General features: G+C 35.5%; 2 protein-coding genes across 3 annotated transcripts; both read left to right on the top strand.

Moving 5' to 3' along the window:
* Positions 1 to 2,331: 2,331 nt before the first annotated feature.
* On the top strand, positions 2,332 to 6,109 carry LOC113295096 (RGG repeats nuclear RNA binding protein C-like). Of its 2 annotated transcripts, none has more exons than XM_026543452.1 (6): positions 2,332 to 2,694; positions 3,917 to 4,274; positions 4,590 to 4,851; positions 5,034 to 5,183; positions 5,288 to 5,350; positions 5,599 to 6,109. In XM_026543452.1, exons 1-6 carry the CDS (start codon positions 2,532 to 2,534, stop codon positions 5,803 to 5,805), a joined length of 1,203 nt encoding a protein of 400 aa, XP_026399237.1. In that variant the 5' UTR covers positions 2,332 to 2,531; the 3' UTR covers positions 5,806 to 6,109. The 2 variants fall into 2 exon arrangements, with proteins under 2 accessions (XP_026399237.1, XP_026399236.1); XM_026543451.1 differs by having other exon boundaries at positions 2,333 to 2,694; positions 5,031 to 5,183.
* Positions 6,110 to 6,997: 888 nt separating this feature from the next.
* On the top strand, positions 6,998 to 10,652 carry LOC113300547. Its single transcript, XM_026549754.1, has 6 exons — positions 6,998 to 7,238; positions 7,768 to 7,869; positions 8,342 to 9,596; positions 9,680 to 10,032; positions 10,121 to 10,181; positions 10,297 to 10,652. Exons 3-6 carry the CDS (start codon positions 8,487 to 8,489, stop codon positions 10,441 to 10,443), a joined length of 1,671 nt encoding a protein of 556 aa, XP_026405539.1. The 5' UTR covers positions 6,998 to 7,238; positions 7,768 to 7,869; positions 8,342 to 8,486; the 3' UTR covers positions 10,444 to 10,652.
* Positions 10,653 to 21,052: the final 10,400 nt, after the last annotated feature.

The following is a 21,052-nucleotide window of genomic DNA, read 5'->3' as shown; positions in this document are numbered from 1 at the left end:
TTGGCAAAATAAAATTTAATTATTATTAATAAAATTTAATTATTATTAATAAAATAATCCGGCATAATAGTTAAATTCCCAAATTAACTATTATCTTGGAGAACATATACCTAGTTTTTTACATTTATGATTTTTCCATATCTGAATCTGGCTTTCATTTTTAAAATTTGTTTTGTAGATGCTTTGCTGGTATGTGTCCAGAGACTAGACCTTACGAATTCGGAAACTGAAAAGGACATTAAATCACCTAAGAAGCTTATTCGTACTTATCGATAGCGCTATCATAGTACGTTGTATTAATAAATGATTTTGATATTCTTTATAGTTTAATTTTCTTTATTTTTTAGGAAATGAAACAAACCTTATATATTAGATAATAACCTAGTTGAATTGGATTTATTACATTTTACATGACCATAAAAGTCTACAACAAAGTTCAAGCAACACTCGTCCACATTATTATTTCTCCACACATATAGACCAAAGAATTCTACCGTTACAACCAATACAAACCGTTATTTACGCCAAGAATTAATACATAAAACTAAGTTAAATGTCCTTGGATGGATTGTTAAACCTACAATAGAAGCTGATGTAAGTATGAACAAAACTTAAAAAATGAATAGATTACAATAAAACAAGATTAAAATCAATAGCAAGACTAACAAAAAAATCTTAATAACAATTACTAAATCCAAAAGATAAATTTAAGCAGGCTAGAAACTGATTTGAACAATAACAGAACTTCAAAAAATAAATAGATTGCAATATCTAGTAACAAGAACGGAACTTCAAAAAATAAATAGATTGCAATATCTAGTAACGAAGGAAATCAATATGTTTTTCTTTTCTGCTCAGATCCGCTCTTAACTTAGCAGGAAAGACTCAAGCGTTTAGGATTCCTGTGATGGTTTTTTCGAAAGGAAAAAATATTTTGGAAAAGCAGAGAGAAAAGTATTCTTGTATAATCTTTTATAGTCTACCATGTCTTTCGAGCCAACAATCATTTTAGGCGTCCAGTGTATCACGTTTCAAATAAACATATGTTTGTTTGATTATATTATTAAAACGCTGGCCCGAATTTTCAGTCTAGCAAAATGAGATTACTTACACCATACAAACCTACGTTATATATTAACAAATTTGAAAAATAATTACTTTACCTGTGTCTAGCTAACAAAGCCGGTACATCCAAACACCACATATCTGCAAACACATGGTGAATCAAATCACCCGATGAGATCAATAAATTGTCCACAATTTTGGATGAAAATTAAGTTGTAATTTTTTTCCTTTTCATAAAACCCCAATTTATATTAATAATACTGAAATCTGGTTACATAACAGAGTCGACTATGTCGAACTCAATGATCTATTTATCTTAATTACAATCACCAAAAGCATAGATAATTAAAGAGTTAAAGTAATCAGCGATTTCCATCTATATGCCGGAAGAAAACCTTTCATTATACTCTTCATATTTTCCATCAGAGTACATAGTATATTAGTTTATGATTCTGTTATTCTTTATAGTTTACTCCAATATCTTAATTTTCTTAAACCTTTTTTTTCTTCCAAAACACTCAGTTTCTTCTATCTTTTTTTTTTTGCCCTACGGTATCTTAGATTACGTCAACTTGTGTTGGTCTAAACTTGATTCATAACCAAAAATAAATTACCAAGCTGTATTTTATACTTGATTTGCTGGGATTTCAATTTTCATGGAAAATGAATTCTTTCTCATCTCAAATGTATTTTAAATGTTTCATTTAGTGTGAGACAATATATTAACACTTAAAACTCACTACAATCAAAGGCACAAATTAGTTATTTTTTCATTGTCTCTCTTTTTTTTTGTCCAGCCGCTACTATAAGAACAAGTTTAATGATATTTCAAGCTTAGAACGTAGAAAATGTTAAATATATTGTCTACAAAATACAGGTTTTATGCACTTTTTCCAAGCCGTGCAACAAGATTTCTTAGAAGTGAGATTGAAAAATAATTGAAAAGGCAATTCGATCAACATTAAAATGATGCTCAAGTCATTACCAACGTTATTTAAAATTACGTTTAACATGAATTGGATTAACCTCCGTGAAAAATATAAATATACGTGCTTAAGTATTTGTTATTTGATAATTTTTCCACGATAAAACTTGCTTTAGGTTATCAACAATTTTATTTGTAGTCATTCATATACGACCCGGGCTTGCATATTGGGCTAAAACATTAAAACGTGGTGCCCTAGTACTTCCATCTAGCAAAGAGGTACCATCTATCAAACTCATACCATATATCAACCGTCAACAAATAAATATCTTTATTCTGACATTTTTCTTCTACAGTCTCAAGAAAACAAAACCCTCCGCCGCCGCAACCACCAAACATTTTCTAGGGTTTTATCAAAATCACACCACCACAGCCACCGCCGCTGCCGTCGATGGATTTAAAACAAAACTAGATCACCAAAATCACTCCAAAGCTATCATAGTCTAAGTATTTTAGTGATGTTTGTTTGATTCGAACAAAAATGGTGACTATGAACTCTTTTGATCTCTTAGGAGATGTTGATAATGAAGATCCATCACAACTTCTTGAGTTACTTCAACAAAAGATCAAATCTAAGAAGTTATCATCTGTTGTTCCTGATGCTGATGAAGTTTCTGCTGCTGCTAAGTTTCCTTCACATGCTGGTATAAACAGTTTTCTCCAACTCTTTATTTTTTTTTTCTTTATGGTGATTCTAGGGTTAGGGTTTTGTTTTTATGAAGTTTCTAGGGTTAGGGTTTTGTGGGTTTGGTTTGTTGAAATTTTTCAAGCAAGGTTTTATGGGTTTTGATTTCTTGACATTTCTAAGGTAAGGATTTTGTGGGTTTTGTTTTGTTGAGATTTTTAAAGTAAGGGTTTCGTGGGTTTTGATTTCTTGAAATTTCCAGGGTAAGGATTTTCTGGGTTTTGTTTTGTTGAGATTTTTAAAATAAGGGTTTTGTGGGTTTTGATTTCTTGAAATTTCTAGGGCAAGGGTTTGGCCGTTTTGGCCATGGTGATCTGTAGTATATAAGATGAATGGATGATTTTGTAAAATGTAGTAACGATTTAGTGTTTTGCTTGCTATTACTTTCTTAAGCTGCTATAGTGATGTCTCTGCTGTATATACTTGAATGAATGGATGTTTGGTGACTGCAAAGTGTTGTAATTAGGGTATTACTTGCTCTGTTGTCTCTGTATTGAGAAGAAATTTGAGATTTAAAATCTGGGGTTTCTTGAGAATGTGGAGAAACCTTATGTTCTGTAGTATAATTGAATAAATCATCTATGTAGGACTTCAAAGTGTTGTACTGCTGATAAGTGATGTGTCTGCCTTTCTGTCTTTGAATTGATGAATTGATATAGTATGTCACATAGATAATCTGTGCTTTGCGAGAATGTTTAGAAAACCGTCTGTTGTGTGTGTTTTGTTTTTTATTAACTTTAATCGATAGAGATGAATTGGCTAGTAGGACATTGTCATTTTGTCACTGAAAAATCTGGGTTCTGTTTTAGGTTGTGTATTATTTGGTTTGCATTTGTTTTAGTTGTTTTATAACATAAAATTGTTTTATTAACTATTAGTGCATTGTGTTACTGAGAAATCTGGGTTTTGAGGATATGAATCTACTTAGTAGTACGTAATGCCGTAGAATTGAAAATTAATGAGCTTATGTTTAGTAAGAATTTGGGTTTGAAAATATCAAATTGATGGGAATGAATGGTTAGCGCTGTTGAATTAATGTAATACTAGCATTTTGTTTTAGCTTATGTTTGGATAGAATGCCTTGTGTGTGTACTGTTTGTTACAAATAATATGTTTGTTCTGCTGTTAAAATGAATGTTAGGTAGAACGAATGTTTTAATAGTTCAGTGTTACACTTGCAGTGAAGGAGAGGAGAGAAGGTTATTCAGGGCCACGAGATCGGGAACGTGGGGGTACTGGACGTGGTAGGGGAGGACGTGGAAGTGGTTTTGGTGGTAGGAATTCTTACAGCAATGAAAATTCTGATGGGTACACACCTAATGATTCAGAATTGGAGAAGGATTCAAGAAACCCCTTTGATAGGGAGCACGGTATGCGTCATGGACCAGGTCCATATAGGCCTATTCGTGGTGGTCTAAACACATGGGGTGACCCTTTTGATGGTGGAAATCGTGATAGAAGAATCAGGAATAGGTGGGGGGGTTCGAGGAAGCAGTATTCCCACGGCAACTCGGCAACAGCCCATGACCAGCCTGAAGAGTAAGTCCATTCTCTATTTCATAATTATTTTTTCTATACATATTTCTGATATACACTCAAAACTGTTGTTTTAAATCTGTAAGATTGTCTTGTTTGGGTTGTTTAAAGAGTACTGATAGTGAATTTATATGCTTACTCAGTTATGTTTTATTTTTTTTTTTGTTTTGTTTCTTTGAAAGTTTCTAGATTCTAGTAGTAGGACTCAAAACAATTAGTAACGTAATTTATACTTTATCCTCGTTTTGGATTTTTTTTTTAGTCTTAAACTATGAATGCATGAGGAGAAACTTACATGAGGAGAGTTTGATGGATCAGAAAACATGAGGACCTTGTTGCGGAAATGAAGGAAATTATTTCTGATGAGGTGGAGCAGATTGATGCACCAGCATCTGAAGCAATTAATGACTGGGAGGAGTCCAAAACTAACGAGGAGAAGGAAGCCGAGACCAAGAAAGCCGAGGCGGCGGCCAAGAAAGCTGAGGAGGAGGCCAAGAAAGCTGAGGAGGAAGCTTCCAAGAAAGCCGAGGAGGAGGCCAAGAAAGCTGAGGAAGAGGCCAGGAGAGCCGAGGAAGAAAAGGTACCTGGTTGATCACATTTTCCTGTGTATATTTTACTACTCGCATGTTTTTTGATTTTTCTGTTCACTCTTCTCACTCTGCCGAGCAGTGAAGTTTACCAGATACTAGAGCCGTTATTTGTCTGAGGAAATAAGCATTGATTCTAAATTATGCAGCTGTTTTGCTTTCCTGTTTGTAGAAGATGACTCTAGAGGAGTATGAAAAGGTACTTGAAGAGAAGAGAAAAGTTCTAGTTGCAATGAAGGCTGAAGAGAGGAAAGTTGAGTTGGACAAGTCGTTTGAGTCTATGAAGCTGCTTAAGAAAGGAAAAGAAGAAATTTTCGTCAAGCTGGTAAGATTGTCTTCGTTGAGCTGTCTGATATGCGTGCGTGGCTGTCACCTTTACTTATTTAGTGGTTCATTTTGGTTTCTGATATGCATCATTGGCTCTGTTAGGGCTCTGACAAGAATTCAGGAAAACGAAGAGAAGATGGTGATCGTGAGGAGAAAGTCAAAAAGGTACTCCCTGTTGTATTTGTTATAACCCTTTTTAATCCAGCGACTTTATTGGCACAACATAAACCCAGTTTTCCAATCATAGTGACACCAACATGACTACCCTAATACATCTCGACGTCCCATGGACAGACCACAGAATCAGAATGCTCCTTTCACATATTCTTTACTCATCTGTTCTCTTACGAGATAGTTATCTGTCATGTTGATATAATAACTTATATGACTGGAACTTATCTGTTTTTTGACAGTCTGTTAGCATCATTGAGTTCCTGAAACCAGCTGAGGGTGAAAGGAGAAACTATAGATCTGGAGGTGGTCGACGCGACAGGGGTGAAGGTGATCGTGGTGCCACCAGAGGCCGTGGTAGGGGTCATAACAACAACAATGCAAGATCATCACCTGATGGTCCATCTATTGGTGATATCAGTCTCTTTCCCTCATTGGGTGGAAAATAGACGCACATATTTCATCTTACACCCAACTCTTTGTTTTGTGGGCTACCTACCCACCACATACATTTGCCACGGAAGTTTTGTAGAGTTGGGTTAGGTGGTTAGAAGAATTTGAGGTTCTCTTGATCCTACTTTTAGGTTATGAAAGATTTTTATATTAGTTTAGTGATACATCTGTGATCACAAATATTTAAGTACCTCTTTAGTTTATTTATTTATCTGCTTACGGTTGGCAGCAGCACAGTTCAGATTATAAAACCTCTCTTTAACTAGTCGGATTTTAAGCATATCTAGCTCTATTGTCTTCTCTGGGATCAGTTTAGATACTTATTTGGTTTGATTTTAACATTTGCTAGAATGTATTGCAACTGAGCTGCCATATGGTATTGGCTTTTAGATGGTCACTCACACCAGGAGGCATGAATGTGCTCACACCCTTGATTCTGAGTATAATAAAAAAATTAAAAAATTGGAAAAGAAATGGATAGAGCTGAAAGGGACTGAACTAGAACTGGTTGGCTTTGGAGCATAGAATAAACCACTGAGAATCCCAAAACCATTGTGAATTGTGATCTTTCAAATCCCCAAAATTCAATTCTACTACATTTTTACTCATAATAAACAAAAGATGAGACCCAAATTCCAATTATGTCATCATAACAATGATGAACCCTTTCAAAGTTGAAAGCATCAGCAGCATTTGATTCCTTGATTCTCTTCTCTTGTATGCTGCATCACTGCATGATAACTAGCTCTAGCTATAAACAGGCTATAGAAACCAGTGAGAATGAGCCATTTTCTCAAAATGATAGACCAATCTGAATAACAATAATATCAAAGTCCAATAATATAAGAAAAGAAATAATGTTTGTAGACTCATAGCCCTTCCATTCCAGGTAAAACTGACACTACTCTGTTTCACAATCAGTAGTCCTATACCTACCAAACCAAACCCCCCTCCTCCTGCAATTCTCACTCATGAGATCATCAGAGACTATATCTCTTTACTAGATTTTGTTTTTCTCCATCAATTTTATTCACTCCGCTCACTCATCACCTAATAGTAGTATCCATCAATAATTTCTGAAAATGTTTCAGTATTAGTACACTCTGTTTTTTCTTTTTACTCTGTTCTCAAAATTTGAAGAATTTTGTCTTCTCATACTCATCTTTTTACTAAACCCATTATCCTAAAGAGCCCAAAAAGAGATAATGAGATGAGAAAAGATAAAGTAAAGTCTTCTTCACTCTTTGATTATCTGCCATGAACAGGGGTTTTTTAGCAGATAAAAAGATTCCAGATACTTGCTTTTTGAATCATTACATAGAGTGTACGAAAAACAGAGGAAGGAAGGAAGACAAAGCAAAATCTGATACAGAAAACGATGGGTCCTCAAAAGCCTGTTTCAAAAATGAGTGCTTCTGCTTCAACAACAGTAACCTCCTCCTCTCTCTTTCATTCTTTTCAGTGGTGTTTTTACTTGGGTTGTCTTTTTTTGATTCAATTTCTGTTTATAATTGTGGGTTTCTCTTAGAATTTCTTAAAATTTTGAAATTCTTTGAAGACAAACCAATTTCTCTGTTCATGAAAAGATGAAGATTAGACTTTCTAAATGGGATGTTCTTTTTCTGTGGTGATTTGATTTGTGATTACTATTGGAGGAAGGAACATCAGAACATGACTACCAATTAGAAATTAAGGTTCTTTATCTTTCATTTCTCAAATAGTTGATTCCACTGTTCTTGAAAGTACTAAGGTTTTTTGATTTGAAACGTTGAAGTGAAGTCTAACTTTTGATGTCAATCACTGTGTATGAAAAAAGGAAAAATGGAAATTATCCATTTCTGGTTACTTGATTGATTGATTGATTAGAAGGGGCTTTAAAATGTGGAATAAATATTGGTTTCTTCAGCTTTGTTTGAATACTAAATTCATTCTTTTTCTTTGCTTTTGTGATTGATTAGGTTTTGAGTTTCAGCTGCAAATTTCAGGTCTTCTTGGAGTTCACTCATTCTTCTAAGTGGTTGTTGCTGCTACTGGTACTAGTTTGCTGCTGTGCATTCAAGGTTTGTCACTGTACATGACTTGCTTTACCACTTGACTGATTAGATTTATGATTTTCTTCCTTGAATTTTGGGTTGGTGTTCTCTGCTCATAATGATTCTGATTTTGGTAGGCTTTTGTTGTTAGTTCTGTTTGTTCTATAGTAAATTGCTTACAGTTTTAGCTTACTTGGAATGAGTGTTTCATGAATGTAATAAGAAGTTGCAGTGTTAGAACTCTGAGTTGCACTATCATGATTTGCATATATTTTTAGCTTACTGTCTAGATGCATGCTCTTGCTTGGCATAACTATTTCAGTGTAACGAAAAAAACAGCACCAAAATGTGAGGAAAGTGTGAATATGACCATGTCAAGGGATGAGCCCTTTAGAAAGTTATGAGTGATATGTTAGTACTTCCTACATTGTGTTGCTTGATATGGAAGCTGGTACTGTATGTAAGTTATGGAAGTTGTTGCTGTCTTTATATCTTTCAGGTAAATGTTACATGACAGTTGGATCTATTCTGCGAACTTAATTTTTTGTATGAGCTCGAAAAGCTAGTACAGGACAGCTTACATGGTAGTTTAGAACTTCTGGCCAAGTTAAATTTTGCACAATTCAAGAATATCTTCTGGTATAATGGATGATGGAAGGGTGAATTTTCCGGGCTATACAGATCCAAATTCTTTGCTCATTGATGGAATCATGTCCAATATAAGTTCACTAGTTCAGACAGATACTATGGATTTTAACAGCCTCAGCCAAATGATGGATAGATATTCTTCAGTTTCAGCATTGCAGGGAGAACCAACATGTAATCTTCGGATCGATAATTTTGGTGCTATTAGTGATCCAAATATACCACTTTCTAGAAATACTATTGGGATTAGTAACAGGGATCCTCCAGAGCAAATTTTTCGAGGAACAGCCTTGACTGATGCTTCATATGCTACAAGCAGTAACGGTCAAGAAATCCTCAATGGAGTGAGCATATCTTCGTCCTCGGGAATGGATTCAGGAGATTTGAGTTCTGTTGTTTCAAACAATCGCGGTATTGGTACTTCACAATTGCCATGTAATGCATATATGAACTTTGGGCATAATTTGGTGCGAAGTGATCCAGAGTTCTTGGCACAGGAAAATGATTTAAGTTGGCCTCGTCAACTGGATAGTAGATGGGAATTTGATAACCATTCCATGAGAAATTCATACACCACGGGATGGAATTCGCAAGAAACATCTAATTCAGGCGTGGATCAGCATCCATATAACTACCATATGCCCACAAATCATGTCAGTCGCACAACTTTTGAACCTTCTACAATTGATGTACCAAATATCCCAGATTGGTCCTCAGAAATGAATTGTTCGGGGTCTTTTCGGGAAATTGGATGTTCTGATCAAACTTGTAGGCTTGAGGAGCCTTCTCTTGATGCTGGTACACATAGACCGGTTTCAGTCTCTCAAGAATCATCCTCAGGATCAGATTATCTCCAAGTACTGCAACAAATACTGGCTGATGTAGCAAGCTTTTCACTTGGAGGTTTCGAGAATGGGAAAACATCTTCAGAACGATCCAATATGGGTGCAAAGACATCAGGTTCTTCAAACTGCCACACTGAGAAGGGAAAGAAGGGGATGTTCCCTTATCCTCCTGTAGAAAGCAGCTGCAGGGATCAACCAATTGTCACCTTGGAAAGGCGAGAAGTTGAAAGCAGAAAAGATAAACTTTTGAATCTCTTACAACTAGTACGTGTTCCATGAATTAGTTTTTTCCCCCTGAATTTGCAGCTATGATATATTCAAGAACGTAATTTCTATTGCTTGTGCAGGTTGACAGGAAATACAATGAATGCATGGATGAAATCCATACAGTAATATCTGCATTCCGAGCTGCAACAGAGTTAGATGCGCAGATATACACTCGCTTTACTCTTCATACCGTCTCTTCAGCGTACAAGAATCTGAGGGACAGAATTGCCAACCAAATACTAATAAACCAAGACTGTCTCAGCCGTCAAAGTGTGAAGGAGGATCCATCTTTGGAGTCTTCATTCATCCAAAACCAATGGGCTCTGCAGCAGCTAAAGAGAAAAGGTCATCATTTATGGAGGCCACAAAGAGGCTTGCCAGAAAAATCTGTTTCAGTCCTGCGAGCTTGGATGTTTCAGAACTTCCTTCATCCGTAAGTTCCTTGATTCCTTCACAATAGGTGATAGCAAATGTTCTTTGTTCCGAAGATGAATTTCTCAGTTGTACGTGGTTGGTTTCAGGTACCCAAATGACGCGGAAAAGCATTTGCTCTCAATAAGAAGTGGACTGACAAGGAGCCAGGTACTTGCAACTCAAACAACAAAAATTTAGCAAAAATCTTACAATCATTTCAAAAAAATGTGAAGGTTTTACTCATTCTTTTACCTTCAAACCTGGGTTCTGGTTGTTTGATCAGGTCTCTAATTGGTTCATAAATGCACGTGTTCGACTCTGGAAGCCAATGATAGAAGCAATGCATGGAGAGATTAATAGCAGAAAGATCTGTTCTATTGAAGATGAAATTAACAGCGACGATCAAAGCTGGAGTAACATTAGTCACTGATGATTCAAGTTTAGCATAACTGAAGAAAATAGGTGTAATGCACGCACACCTATTCCAACAGACCTTATCTCATCACTGTCTGATGTCCCTTTTGGTGTTATATTGTATACTTACACAACCTAAATGCACTGAAATGCATATCCGTCGTTGGAAGAGCTTGTACATTGCGACATTATAGTCGGTATGATGTTTAATATGGTGCGATAATCAGGAATATAACTGTTATTTATGCCAACTTAATGTCCCTCCTAATTTTGCTATAATTCGAGCCTATTCTCGTAAATCCAAGTATGCAGAACGTATCGTAGCCAACTGTTTTACAACTAGTCTGTTTCTGGTTCCTTGTTGGTTTCTTCTTCACCTTGATTGTCATGTATATTGTTAGCGAAGTACGACACATGTTTTAAGACCAAGACATGAACCGTGGTTACTCATGCAAGGAAAACATAACAACCAAAAGAAAAAGAAAACCAGTGAGGAATAGGGAAATCTGATTGAGACAAGTATTTCAATGTAGTTTCGAAATTTTGATGAGGCCGCAGGGCTATAAACAATACTTTGTTTGCATCTAACTTGCGATATGGATCTGTCTTGGCCCTTGACTCGGTGCGGGCCAGAAGTCAGACCGTTTGTTGTATAGTTTTTTGTTTTTTTTTCCGAACAAACTCGCTACCTGACTAAGACCTAATGTCTGACTCAGACTCGTTTGAGTGAAGGAACAAAGTACCACTTATTCATGGGATCAAGCCACCAACTCACATAATTCGAGTCAACTAAGTCTTGACTGACTAAAAAAATAAATCAATTGAGTAAGATTTAGACGAGTCTAGTAATTTTAATCAGAGCTAGACAAGCCAAATCCAGAAGAAAAAGAAACAAAACACCATGTTAAGATGGCATAATAATTTGCTATCATCTAAGTAGTTATCCTTGCTAAACACTTACAATAGTAATCTGTTACCTTAATGGTTTTCTTTTTCGCTTTTGACTGTTCATGTTATATCCTACAAGATAATGATCGATGAAAGCTGGGCTTCCCCATCCTGATTCTCCATCAGTTGGCAAGTTGGGAAACATTTGGCTAAACCCTTGGTTATATAATAACAAATCATTGATGCTCAAACCCAAGCTTTGTTGGTGCATAGAACAATCAAAACCAACAGAAAAACCAATAAAAATATGAATTTTGTATATTATTTGGCCAAAATATCTTACTAACATAGCTGGCGGGCGGTGATAGGTATCAGCAAGTAGGGGCTATGTCTTCACTCTCCAATTAGACCCCAAAGCCTAGTTATATATTTTTTTAAAAACTAATTTTTTTCCGTCTTTTCATTTCCTGCTTATGAGGTGATATTCTTTAGTTGTCTCTTCCTACCGTTAATTTTGGCTCAGCCACTGATATAACTTTTAGAACTTAATTAACTACTCAAACAATAAATGATATTCTTAATTTATTTTTGTTGTTACTGAGCTAATCCAGTGGCGGAATTAGGATTAAAGGCAAAAAGAGGTAGAAAAAAAATAATCTCACTTTGTAATAAGGATAAACAATGAATAAAAAAAATTTAATACATTTTTTTTAAATATGCATAAATAGGTTTCGAAAACTCGATGACAAGTAAAAATAAGTGTTTCCACTTGCCCGTATCTAACACCGCTCCTGAAATAATCATAGCTCATCCATGAAAATTCTCTTTCTACAGTTGTTTAATCCAAGGTCATCCCCGAGCAAAACCAATAGGAAATGAAGAGACTGATCTACATGGATTAGTACCAAAAGGGGGGGCGGATTACATGATCATATCTTGTTAAACTAGTGATTAAGAACCCATATGGGGTATCTCCACAAATAACGGAATATCCAAAAAGACAATAATTGGATATTATGAACTAATATAAAAAACCCTTTATCCAAATTAATACCTAAATTTCCATTGATTAATTAATTATGGATATATTATTTTGTTAAGATAAAATTTGAGATTGTTTTAGGAGAATTAGAGAATGAAACAGAGAAAGATAAGACGAAGGAGAAGAACAATCTTATTAGAGGATTAGAGTAGAATCATTACATAGTTTCCTTTATATACAACCCTAGGAATCTATTTGGACCGCACATTCATGGGTTGTAGGCCCTATAACACTCCCCCTTGTGCGGTCCAATAACAAAACAAAACTTTATACATAGTGCTTCACATATAGTTCTTCAAATGTTGTTCTCATTGATGACTTGTGCCGAATCAATTGCCTAATTAAAACTTTGACAAGAAAAAACCCAGTGGGACAAAACTTTGGTACAATTCTTCACATGTAGTACTTCACATTTTGTCCCGTACTTTACATGTAGTTCATCACATGCAATATGATCTTCAAAGACCGATGATTCTAAGTTAATTGCCTCGTTAAAACTTCGTCAGGAAAACCCATCTCGTACTTTACATGTAGTTCATCACATGCAATATGATTTTCAAAGACTGGTGAGTATCAGTTAATTGCCTTGTTAAAACTTCGTTAGGAAAACCCATAGGGACAAAACCTGAACTAAAGAAAAAGAGTACAATATTAAGCAAACTTAGAACATAGTTGGACTCGAATATGTTGCCTCATTAAAAACTTGACAAAGGGAAAAGAGTACAACGTTACAAATGCAAATAAAGGTGATATGTTGCAGATGATCACTTTGCTCCGTTGAAGTTGACCAGTTGCTTCAAAACTCCTAAGGCAGAAAATCCTCGTGGGAAAGACAATAGCCTTAGTTGGGAAATTACTTCCCAGTGTTTGTTGTCTCATTAAAAACCTTGCCGAGTGACAAAACCCTGTGGGAAAAAGTAAACTCGGTGAAGGAAAATAGTTCAACACACCGTCAGATGCTCCCCCTAATGTCTAATGCAGTCAAAAGGAGTTTATCACACTTTACTTTGGTGACTTGAATGTTTATAAGACCTTGTTGTTGATTCTGGAAGTTACGTAGCTTAACAGACTATCGCGTTTCATTTCTTTGATTCAGATATTTTAGTAATATCAATGCGATCTTTATGTCTGAAACGTTCAACATGCTTGATGTTTTTAGTGTTGTCTCGCTAAAAACCTTGTCGAGTGACAAAACCCTTTGGGAAAAACTATTCTCGATCGAAGGGAAAAAGAGTACAACACAGCTTCAATTTCAAAGTAAAATATGTTGACATCATATCCTTGGATCCTCCCCCTGATGTCGGCATCTCCCCATGATTACTTTCAGAGTTATTACATATTGTTCCTTTCGTCATGTACTGAATATCGGTAATGACCTTGAAAATAGTCGACCGTATCTCCCCCTGATTACTTTCGTTGGAGAAGAGATTATTGTTCCTTTATAATCAACAACCTTTGGATTGCACTTTCATTAGCATTCCTTTTTATGTCTTTGCATGGATAAAACAAATTTATGTCAATGGTTACCTTTAAGCACATGATTGCATTCAATATACCATTCCAATAACGTTGTGTTGGCGCTGAGCTATATCTAGCTAACAAGTTCATTGAGGATATAACATTTGGTCGAGTACACTATGCTAAGTACAATAATGTGTCTATTATACTTAGATAAGGAAAGTTCATCTCCCGACCCAATTTCGTCATCTTCCTTTAGACGAATTGGTCATTTATGTACATTTGAAACTCGACTAATCATGGGAATGCTAGCAGCATGCACGTCCTTGTTAAATTGCCTGATAATGGACATATGCAAACTAGTGAAATAATATACCACAAGCTCGGTCTTATAGTTTAAAACATAGATAAGATCGAGATTTCTCAGGATTTTCATCTCAAATTCAGATTTTAAAGAGCTTGTAAGATCTCTTATTCTATTAAGAGTACTTATCATGTCAATACCGTCGACATAGGTAGTTATAATTCTGAATCATGAACTTATTTAGTACGCATGGCATGAAACCTTACTTGTTTATCCCTTCCCAATAAAATAGTCACTTAGACGGGCATACCACATCCTCCTGATTGTTTAAAGTCATTCGACTTTGGAAGAAAAAGGCCATCATGCACTTTTGCAAATATCTTTGAGTCTAAATCTCCAGAGATATAACCACATCTACTATGTTTCAAGTTCGTTTGAAACTACCAAGCAAACTAATTAACTGAATATTATGATGTTCAAAAGAGTAAGCGATCCAGGGGTTTGTGAGAAACCTTGCGCCACAAGGTGATTCTTTATACTTTAAAACCTCATTCTTCTCACTACACTTTATGACCAATAACCACATATGTCTCACAGGCTTTACACTAGGTTGGTTAGCACTACCACACCAAATACCTGTATATTTGTCAAAGAACTAAATTCTGCCTGGATTGCATAGGCCAAATATGCTATTTATTTGAAATTAATCAAAATAAAACATGGTTTGATCTCATTGTGATCTACATCTGGAGCAACTATTTATGGATTATATCATCGTTGTGCACACATGATCCTTCCATCGACTCAAATGCATTCTCATAATCCGTCAGGATTTCATTGTTCTCTAGGATCATTTAAAACTTCGGAGCGTCCTCCAGTTTGACTCATGGACATATTCAGAGACAATCTTATGAGATGATTTCTGATGATATAAATAAGTTGTTCCTTACTCACCTACTTCCTTTCTAGGTGAGGATTGATCGAACCAAGTGGTCTCTCCAACTTCCTTTATGGAGCCAAGGCCTTAACCACACTTCCGCTGAGTGTAGTTGCAACACCTTAGTCTATGGTGTATATCCCGTTTTAAGGATTTGTAACTTTGCAGCTGGTATGTGTGATCTCATCACTTTAGCAACATCAATGTACATTCTGAAAATCGAATATTCCTTATCACTTAACATTTACATTTGTGGAGTACAAGAATCAATATGAGACATAGTGGGAAGACACCACAACAATTCATGTCGTTCCCTTAGAAAATACTTTTTCTTATCTCCCCCTAACGACGAGAAGAATGTCTCATTAAAGTGATAACCCACAAATCTAGCGGTAAGAGATCTCCCGTCGAAAGTTTTAAAATGCGGATAATTGTTGGGAACTCATTTCCAACATAACTACTTAACAATTTTGAAGACCCATCATATTACGATGTGAAGTCGTAATGGCTTGTACATAGTGCAACCAAAAAAATGCGTAAGAACACGAATGTTGGGCTTAAATCCAGTTACCAACTGGTACGCAAAAAAGGTTGACTAATATTGGGTTCTAAAAATGAATTAAGTAAGATGCGTGTGATATTGCATATCCCCAAAGCAATAAAAGATAGGTTGGTACGCATAACCTATTCCTTAGGCACCATCTAGAACCTTTGATGGTAGCCTCTGCAAGACCATTGGGTATAAGATGCTCTATATTGATCCTATTAAACTTCATCAAGTCCTTTTGATGTAAATTCTCTAGCATTAATAAGGGTGGTGAGCCTTTGCACTTTTTATTGTGTAATATGTGCTAGGAGTTTTTAAACGCAAATTTCTTGGGAACTATAACTAGTCCAAAATGTCAAAACATTCACCAGAGCCATAAGTCACTTTAATGGTCCGCATTTTGTATGAATATTTTTCTAAATTTTACCTTGTTATCTTTGTAATATGGATTGTTTACCATTTGCATATTAGGATAGTCTCGATCCTGTTTTACTGGAGACTTTGTAAAATGAGTGATATGCTTTATTACTTAAAAGCATAATGGTGGGGTGATATATTTTTCATCCCGACAAGTGCTATAGAGGATTTACGTCTCGTGGAAATGATGTACTTTTCATTCCATAAGCGTGCAGACAGTAGATCAAATTCAAATAAATAGTCAATTGGCCAGAAAAAGTTCTTCTTGTCATTAAAGTTGATGTGAAATTGGTTGCTATTATGATACACACATTACATTGTATATACCAACATCGATGACCAGGTGTATTTACAACTCTTTCATTTATGATGGGAGCTAGAGTTACATTTTAGCTTCATCCCATATTCAGTTGATACCTGTACTTTGGTGTCATTACTACTGGGGAAAAAAACATCTTTGTCTCATGATATATGTGTCCCTTTTCACATGCTTTATATGAGTCAGTACGTCTAACCCTCATTACTTCGAGGTTCTTTCCATTTTCACTTTTGCTACTTCTAGGTTAATTTGAGAATATTCATTATCTCAACAGACCAAGAGAATCTCACTATACATGTAACCACTTACTTTGGGTTGAATATATTACTAAAGATAGTTGAAGTAAATAAATGGAAATTTTCTGATTCATATAATTTTTTGTGAGTTCTTCCAAAAAATTTGGAATACATGTGATTTTATTTGAACGTATCTTTTGAAACTACCGACTCTTTAATAGTCGAGCAAGTGGATTACATCCTACAGAACATTCAAATTTGGGGAGAATATATCAAGTACGCGATAATGGTTCACAAGTACTTTTAAACCCCAAATGAATACGTTGAGATCGAGTTGGTACAACCAATTGAAAACAGACACCAAATATTGATCGGGGTTCTATTAGTTACATGGACATAATACGTATGTATACATGGAAAGGGGAACACCAAAAGACAGCAAATATGGACCGGACACCCATGAGCATGGGCCCTTTAACAGAGATATGATTATTAGGGAGGATAACGATTCTCAATTGCAACTAGGTGAAGATAATCGAAATTCCATATTTGAAAGAACCATAAATTAAGAACGTAACAACACAAGTGAAGAGCTACACAAGGAAATAAAGAAACTAAGGAGGTTAATTTATTTTCTTTTTCTTTTTTCTATTTTCGATTCGTAAGGAAAATGAAGACACGGAACAAGGGCAGAGATATTTGTACATGTGGGTTTTTAACTAAGTTTCGACAGGTGAAATCGAGAGCAAACATAACATATATTTGGTCGTAAAGGGTTAAAATTTTGGTTCACCACCTTACTAAAATGACCTAAAGTGACCTCAATTTTATATGTAATCTAAAATTGAACTATTCTTGTTATTTTTTTTTTCTTTCGGAAAGGAGGATTAAACCTCATTCATTCCGTAAAACCTCTCATGTCTCGTTGTAGCGAGGAAGAGATTTGATTATAGTTGCATTCCAGATTTGGAATTCTAAATTGTTTAAAAGGGTTCTAAGATTTTTCCCTATTCAATATTTGGTGATACGAAATATATTACAACTAGTAGAAATATAGGCTACTTGAGTTGTATCAAATCTATATTTTAGGATAAAACCTTAGTAGAAATATATGCAATTGTCAGCATTATAGCAAAAATCTTCGCTAATCATGAATCTAAATTTTCCCGTTTTCACATTCATTCTTGTCAACAACTTGAGAATGGATTCAGAATCGCTTTGGAAAATGATGTTGAACTTGAGAATAGACTCGGAGTCGTTTTGGAAAATGCAGTTGTGACCATTCAATTGTGATGCCCATTAAGAAGAGCTTCAAATCAATTCTTGTTATTTTCAAGCTTTAACTTGACCCCTCAAAACTGTGATTACATCTCAGTGAATAATCATACGGAGATGTTACTTAAATGTCTGAACACCACTCTATTCCCCTCTACATCTTAAGTGTCCATATCATCTACTAAAATATATAAATTTTGAAAACTGGTGAACCTTTTGGGGGAAGTGAACTAATAAGTGGTGAATATATTGACACTTCAGATAAGAAGTAACTACTGGGATGAAAGTGCAGTTTCTCCTCTTTTGGAAAATATGTGTAATATGGCTGATCCTAAACTTTCAGACATGTACCTCACAGGGTGAGCCTGTTTTATCTATTAAAAAAAGAAAAAAAAAAGAAAAAGAGAAGAAGATAAGAAGTAGAGTACGGAGGTGTTTAGGGATTTAATTAAATGTCATTTCTGACAATAATAAGATCAGCCTAAGAGTAAGGGCTATGGAGTGAGGGTTCTCATTCAATATGAATGAGCTTCATTGGATTTGATCAAATTAGGTGCTACTATAGAGTGAGAACATTCACGCATTCATCAAAACTCACTCGCACACTCATTGAGACGAATGAGTGGTCAAAAACCTTCACTAAGCGGCTGAATGTCAGCCGTTCGGGAAAAATATACCTTGAGCAGCTAAATATCTGCCTCTCAAGCATTTTTTTTAGCTTTTTTTTTTAATTAAAACTCTATATAGACGGATCTCACACTAGTTTTATTAATAAAAAAACTCTAAATATATCCAAAACGGCTAAAAATAAGCCGCCCGGATAATTTTTTTCTTTTAAGAGGCTAATGATCAACCTCTTAGTCTATTTTCTACTCATTCCATAGTGCGAAAATCACTCTTTCACCCAATCTCTCACTGGATTCGGCAGTGAATGAGTGCAAAACACACTCATTCCATAACCCTTGATCTAAGCAACTAATACAAACTAGGATAAGAAAAAGTATTACAAGCCTACCCATGTTAACACACCTAGTCACTCATAATTCCTCCATTTTTTTTTTGTAACAAATATGATTATAAATTTAAAAATTAAATCAAAATAGCCCAGTCATCCAGACAAAAGTAGAAAAAACTAAGGGTGTAGATTCGGGAATGCCAGGACGCCCGGCCCAAAAACTAAGACAGGCCGGGCAGACCAGGCTTAATATTTTTGAGCCCCTAAACAAATTCAGGCCGGGCAGGCCGGGTAAAAGTAGATAATTTGCTACCCAAAGACCGCCCAAAGCCCGATTTTTATACGGGCAGGCCAGATCGGGCTGGACATGCCACTATTTTGAATTTTTTTTTTTTTTAACTTTAAATTTTCAAATGAATGGTATTATATGTATTTATATTTGATACAATATCCTTTCCTTTCTAACATTGCATACCATAAGTGTAAGTATTATTTTATATTTAAATTACAATGACAACTTTTGATTTTAGCCTATAATAAACAATTAATTAGAGTACAATAAACTTTATAATAAGAAAATTTATTTCCATTAATATTTCGAAAAGGCTAATTATAAGTAAAAATAATTGTACATTTTATTTTTCTTGACACAAAATTGACAATTATAAAACCGACAGTGCTATTTGGCTCACTCTTTTCTACCTCCCTATTCACCTCCCTACAATCTAAACCCCACATCTGGGAAATGGTGAACCCTACCAGTACCTGAATGTGAATCTAAATCTGGATGTGTGGTTGAGATTGGAGGGAGGTGAATAGAGAGGTGGAAAAGAGGGAGTCAAATAGCATTTCCGATTATAAAATGGTAACTTTTAAGTCTTTTTAAGAGGATATTAAATGATTAATGGAACATAGAAGGCTTTCAGTTCGGGCACCAGATCGGATATCAGGTCGGACATCATAATTAATTACAAAGCCCGAGACCGCCCAATAAATTAATCCAGGCCAGGTCGGGTGGCCCATGACGGGCCATAATAGGTTTTGGGATACTTCGGATACAGGAGGGCTCGGACAGATATAGGCAGGCTGAGTATTTTCGAGTATTATTTACACTCCGGAAAAAACCCTTGATAACTGGAAACTTCCTAGTACAATGAAGCGGTGAAGCCAAATGTAAGCAAGTGGAGAGAGTGCATGAAAACAATAGGAAATGAAGAGATGGTTTTTCATCGATCAATGTTCTGTATGAAAACATGGTGGGTGCAATTAACCATACGCATGTCATAGAAATTTAAAATCCGACCACATATGAGTCCCAAGAAAGTGATTTTTGTTGAGATTATTAGTCCCACATTATGTGGGTTATTTAAGATCATGTGGTTTATGATCTTTAGGGCCTCTCCATTCTTAGCCAATTGATTTTGAGTTGGATGCCCGCAGACTTTAACATGGTATCAGAGCAGATTATTTGCGAGTCATTGACCACGCTTTTGCTCCGCGTCACCCAATTTATTATGTCAACGTGTTAGACCTTATGAGACTACGCGTGAGGGGCGTGTTGAGATTATTAGTCCCATATTCTGTGGGTTATTTAAGGTCCTGCTGTTTATAATTTTTAGGACTTCTCCACTCATCGCCAATAAATTTTGAGTTGGATGCCCGTATTCTAACAATTTTAACTTATTGCATGGGGATCAAATATCGAACGGATCTCTTCAAACTTTAACTCCCCACACATTTAAATGTGCACATAAACTCTCCCGACGAGCATGATACTTTTATGTGTTGCTAAATTGGCATCTTATTTTGACTATTATCAGAGGTAAAACCAAAGTTTTTCTTCCCAAAATGAATGGACTTCTTAAGAGATGACCAAATTCTGTAACAGGATTGCTCAAAAACTAGTACTTTAGATGAAAGTAGGAGTCTCCTTATTGTTATTGTGGAGCTTACGTGGGTCGAACTCTGTTGAGAGAAGTTCGTATTCTAATTTGTAATCCACCTGCTTTATAGTGTGATTGGTAGCACTACTTTCACAATGGGCTCCGGATTCCTGTCTCCTACCGCCCTATCTCTCCCTATCCCAACTAATAAGGATGCGCCACCTATTTTTCACCATACCAATTTAATAGTGATTCACGGTATAATTGCATTTAATCTAGCGTCTTTATTTTGATAACAAAAACATCTGGATAGCTTATGTCTTTTGACTCTTCGTCTCTGATATAGTTTAAAAACATATCTCAA

Source organism: Papaver somniferum, chromosome 7 (genome assembly GCF_003573695.1).
Source record: "Papaver somniferum cultivar HN1 chromosome 7, ASM357369v1, whole genome shotgun sequence".
Classification (NCBI taxonomy): domain Eukaryota; kingdom Viridiplantae; phylum Streptophyta; class Magnoliopsida; order Ranunculales; family Papaveraceae; genus Papaver; species Papaver somniferum.
Note: the sequence above shows the minus strand (reverse complement) of the source record. Positions and strands in the feature narration are given on the sequence as shown.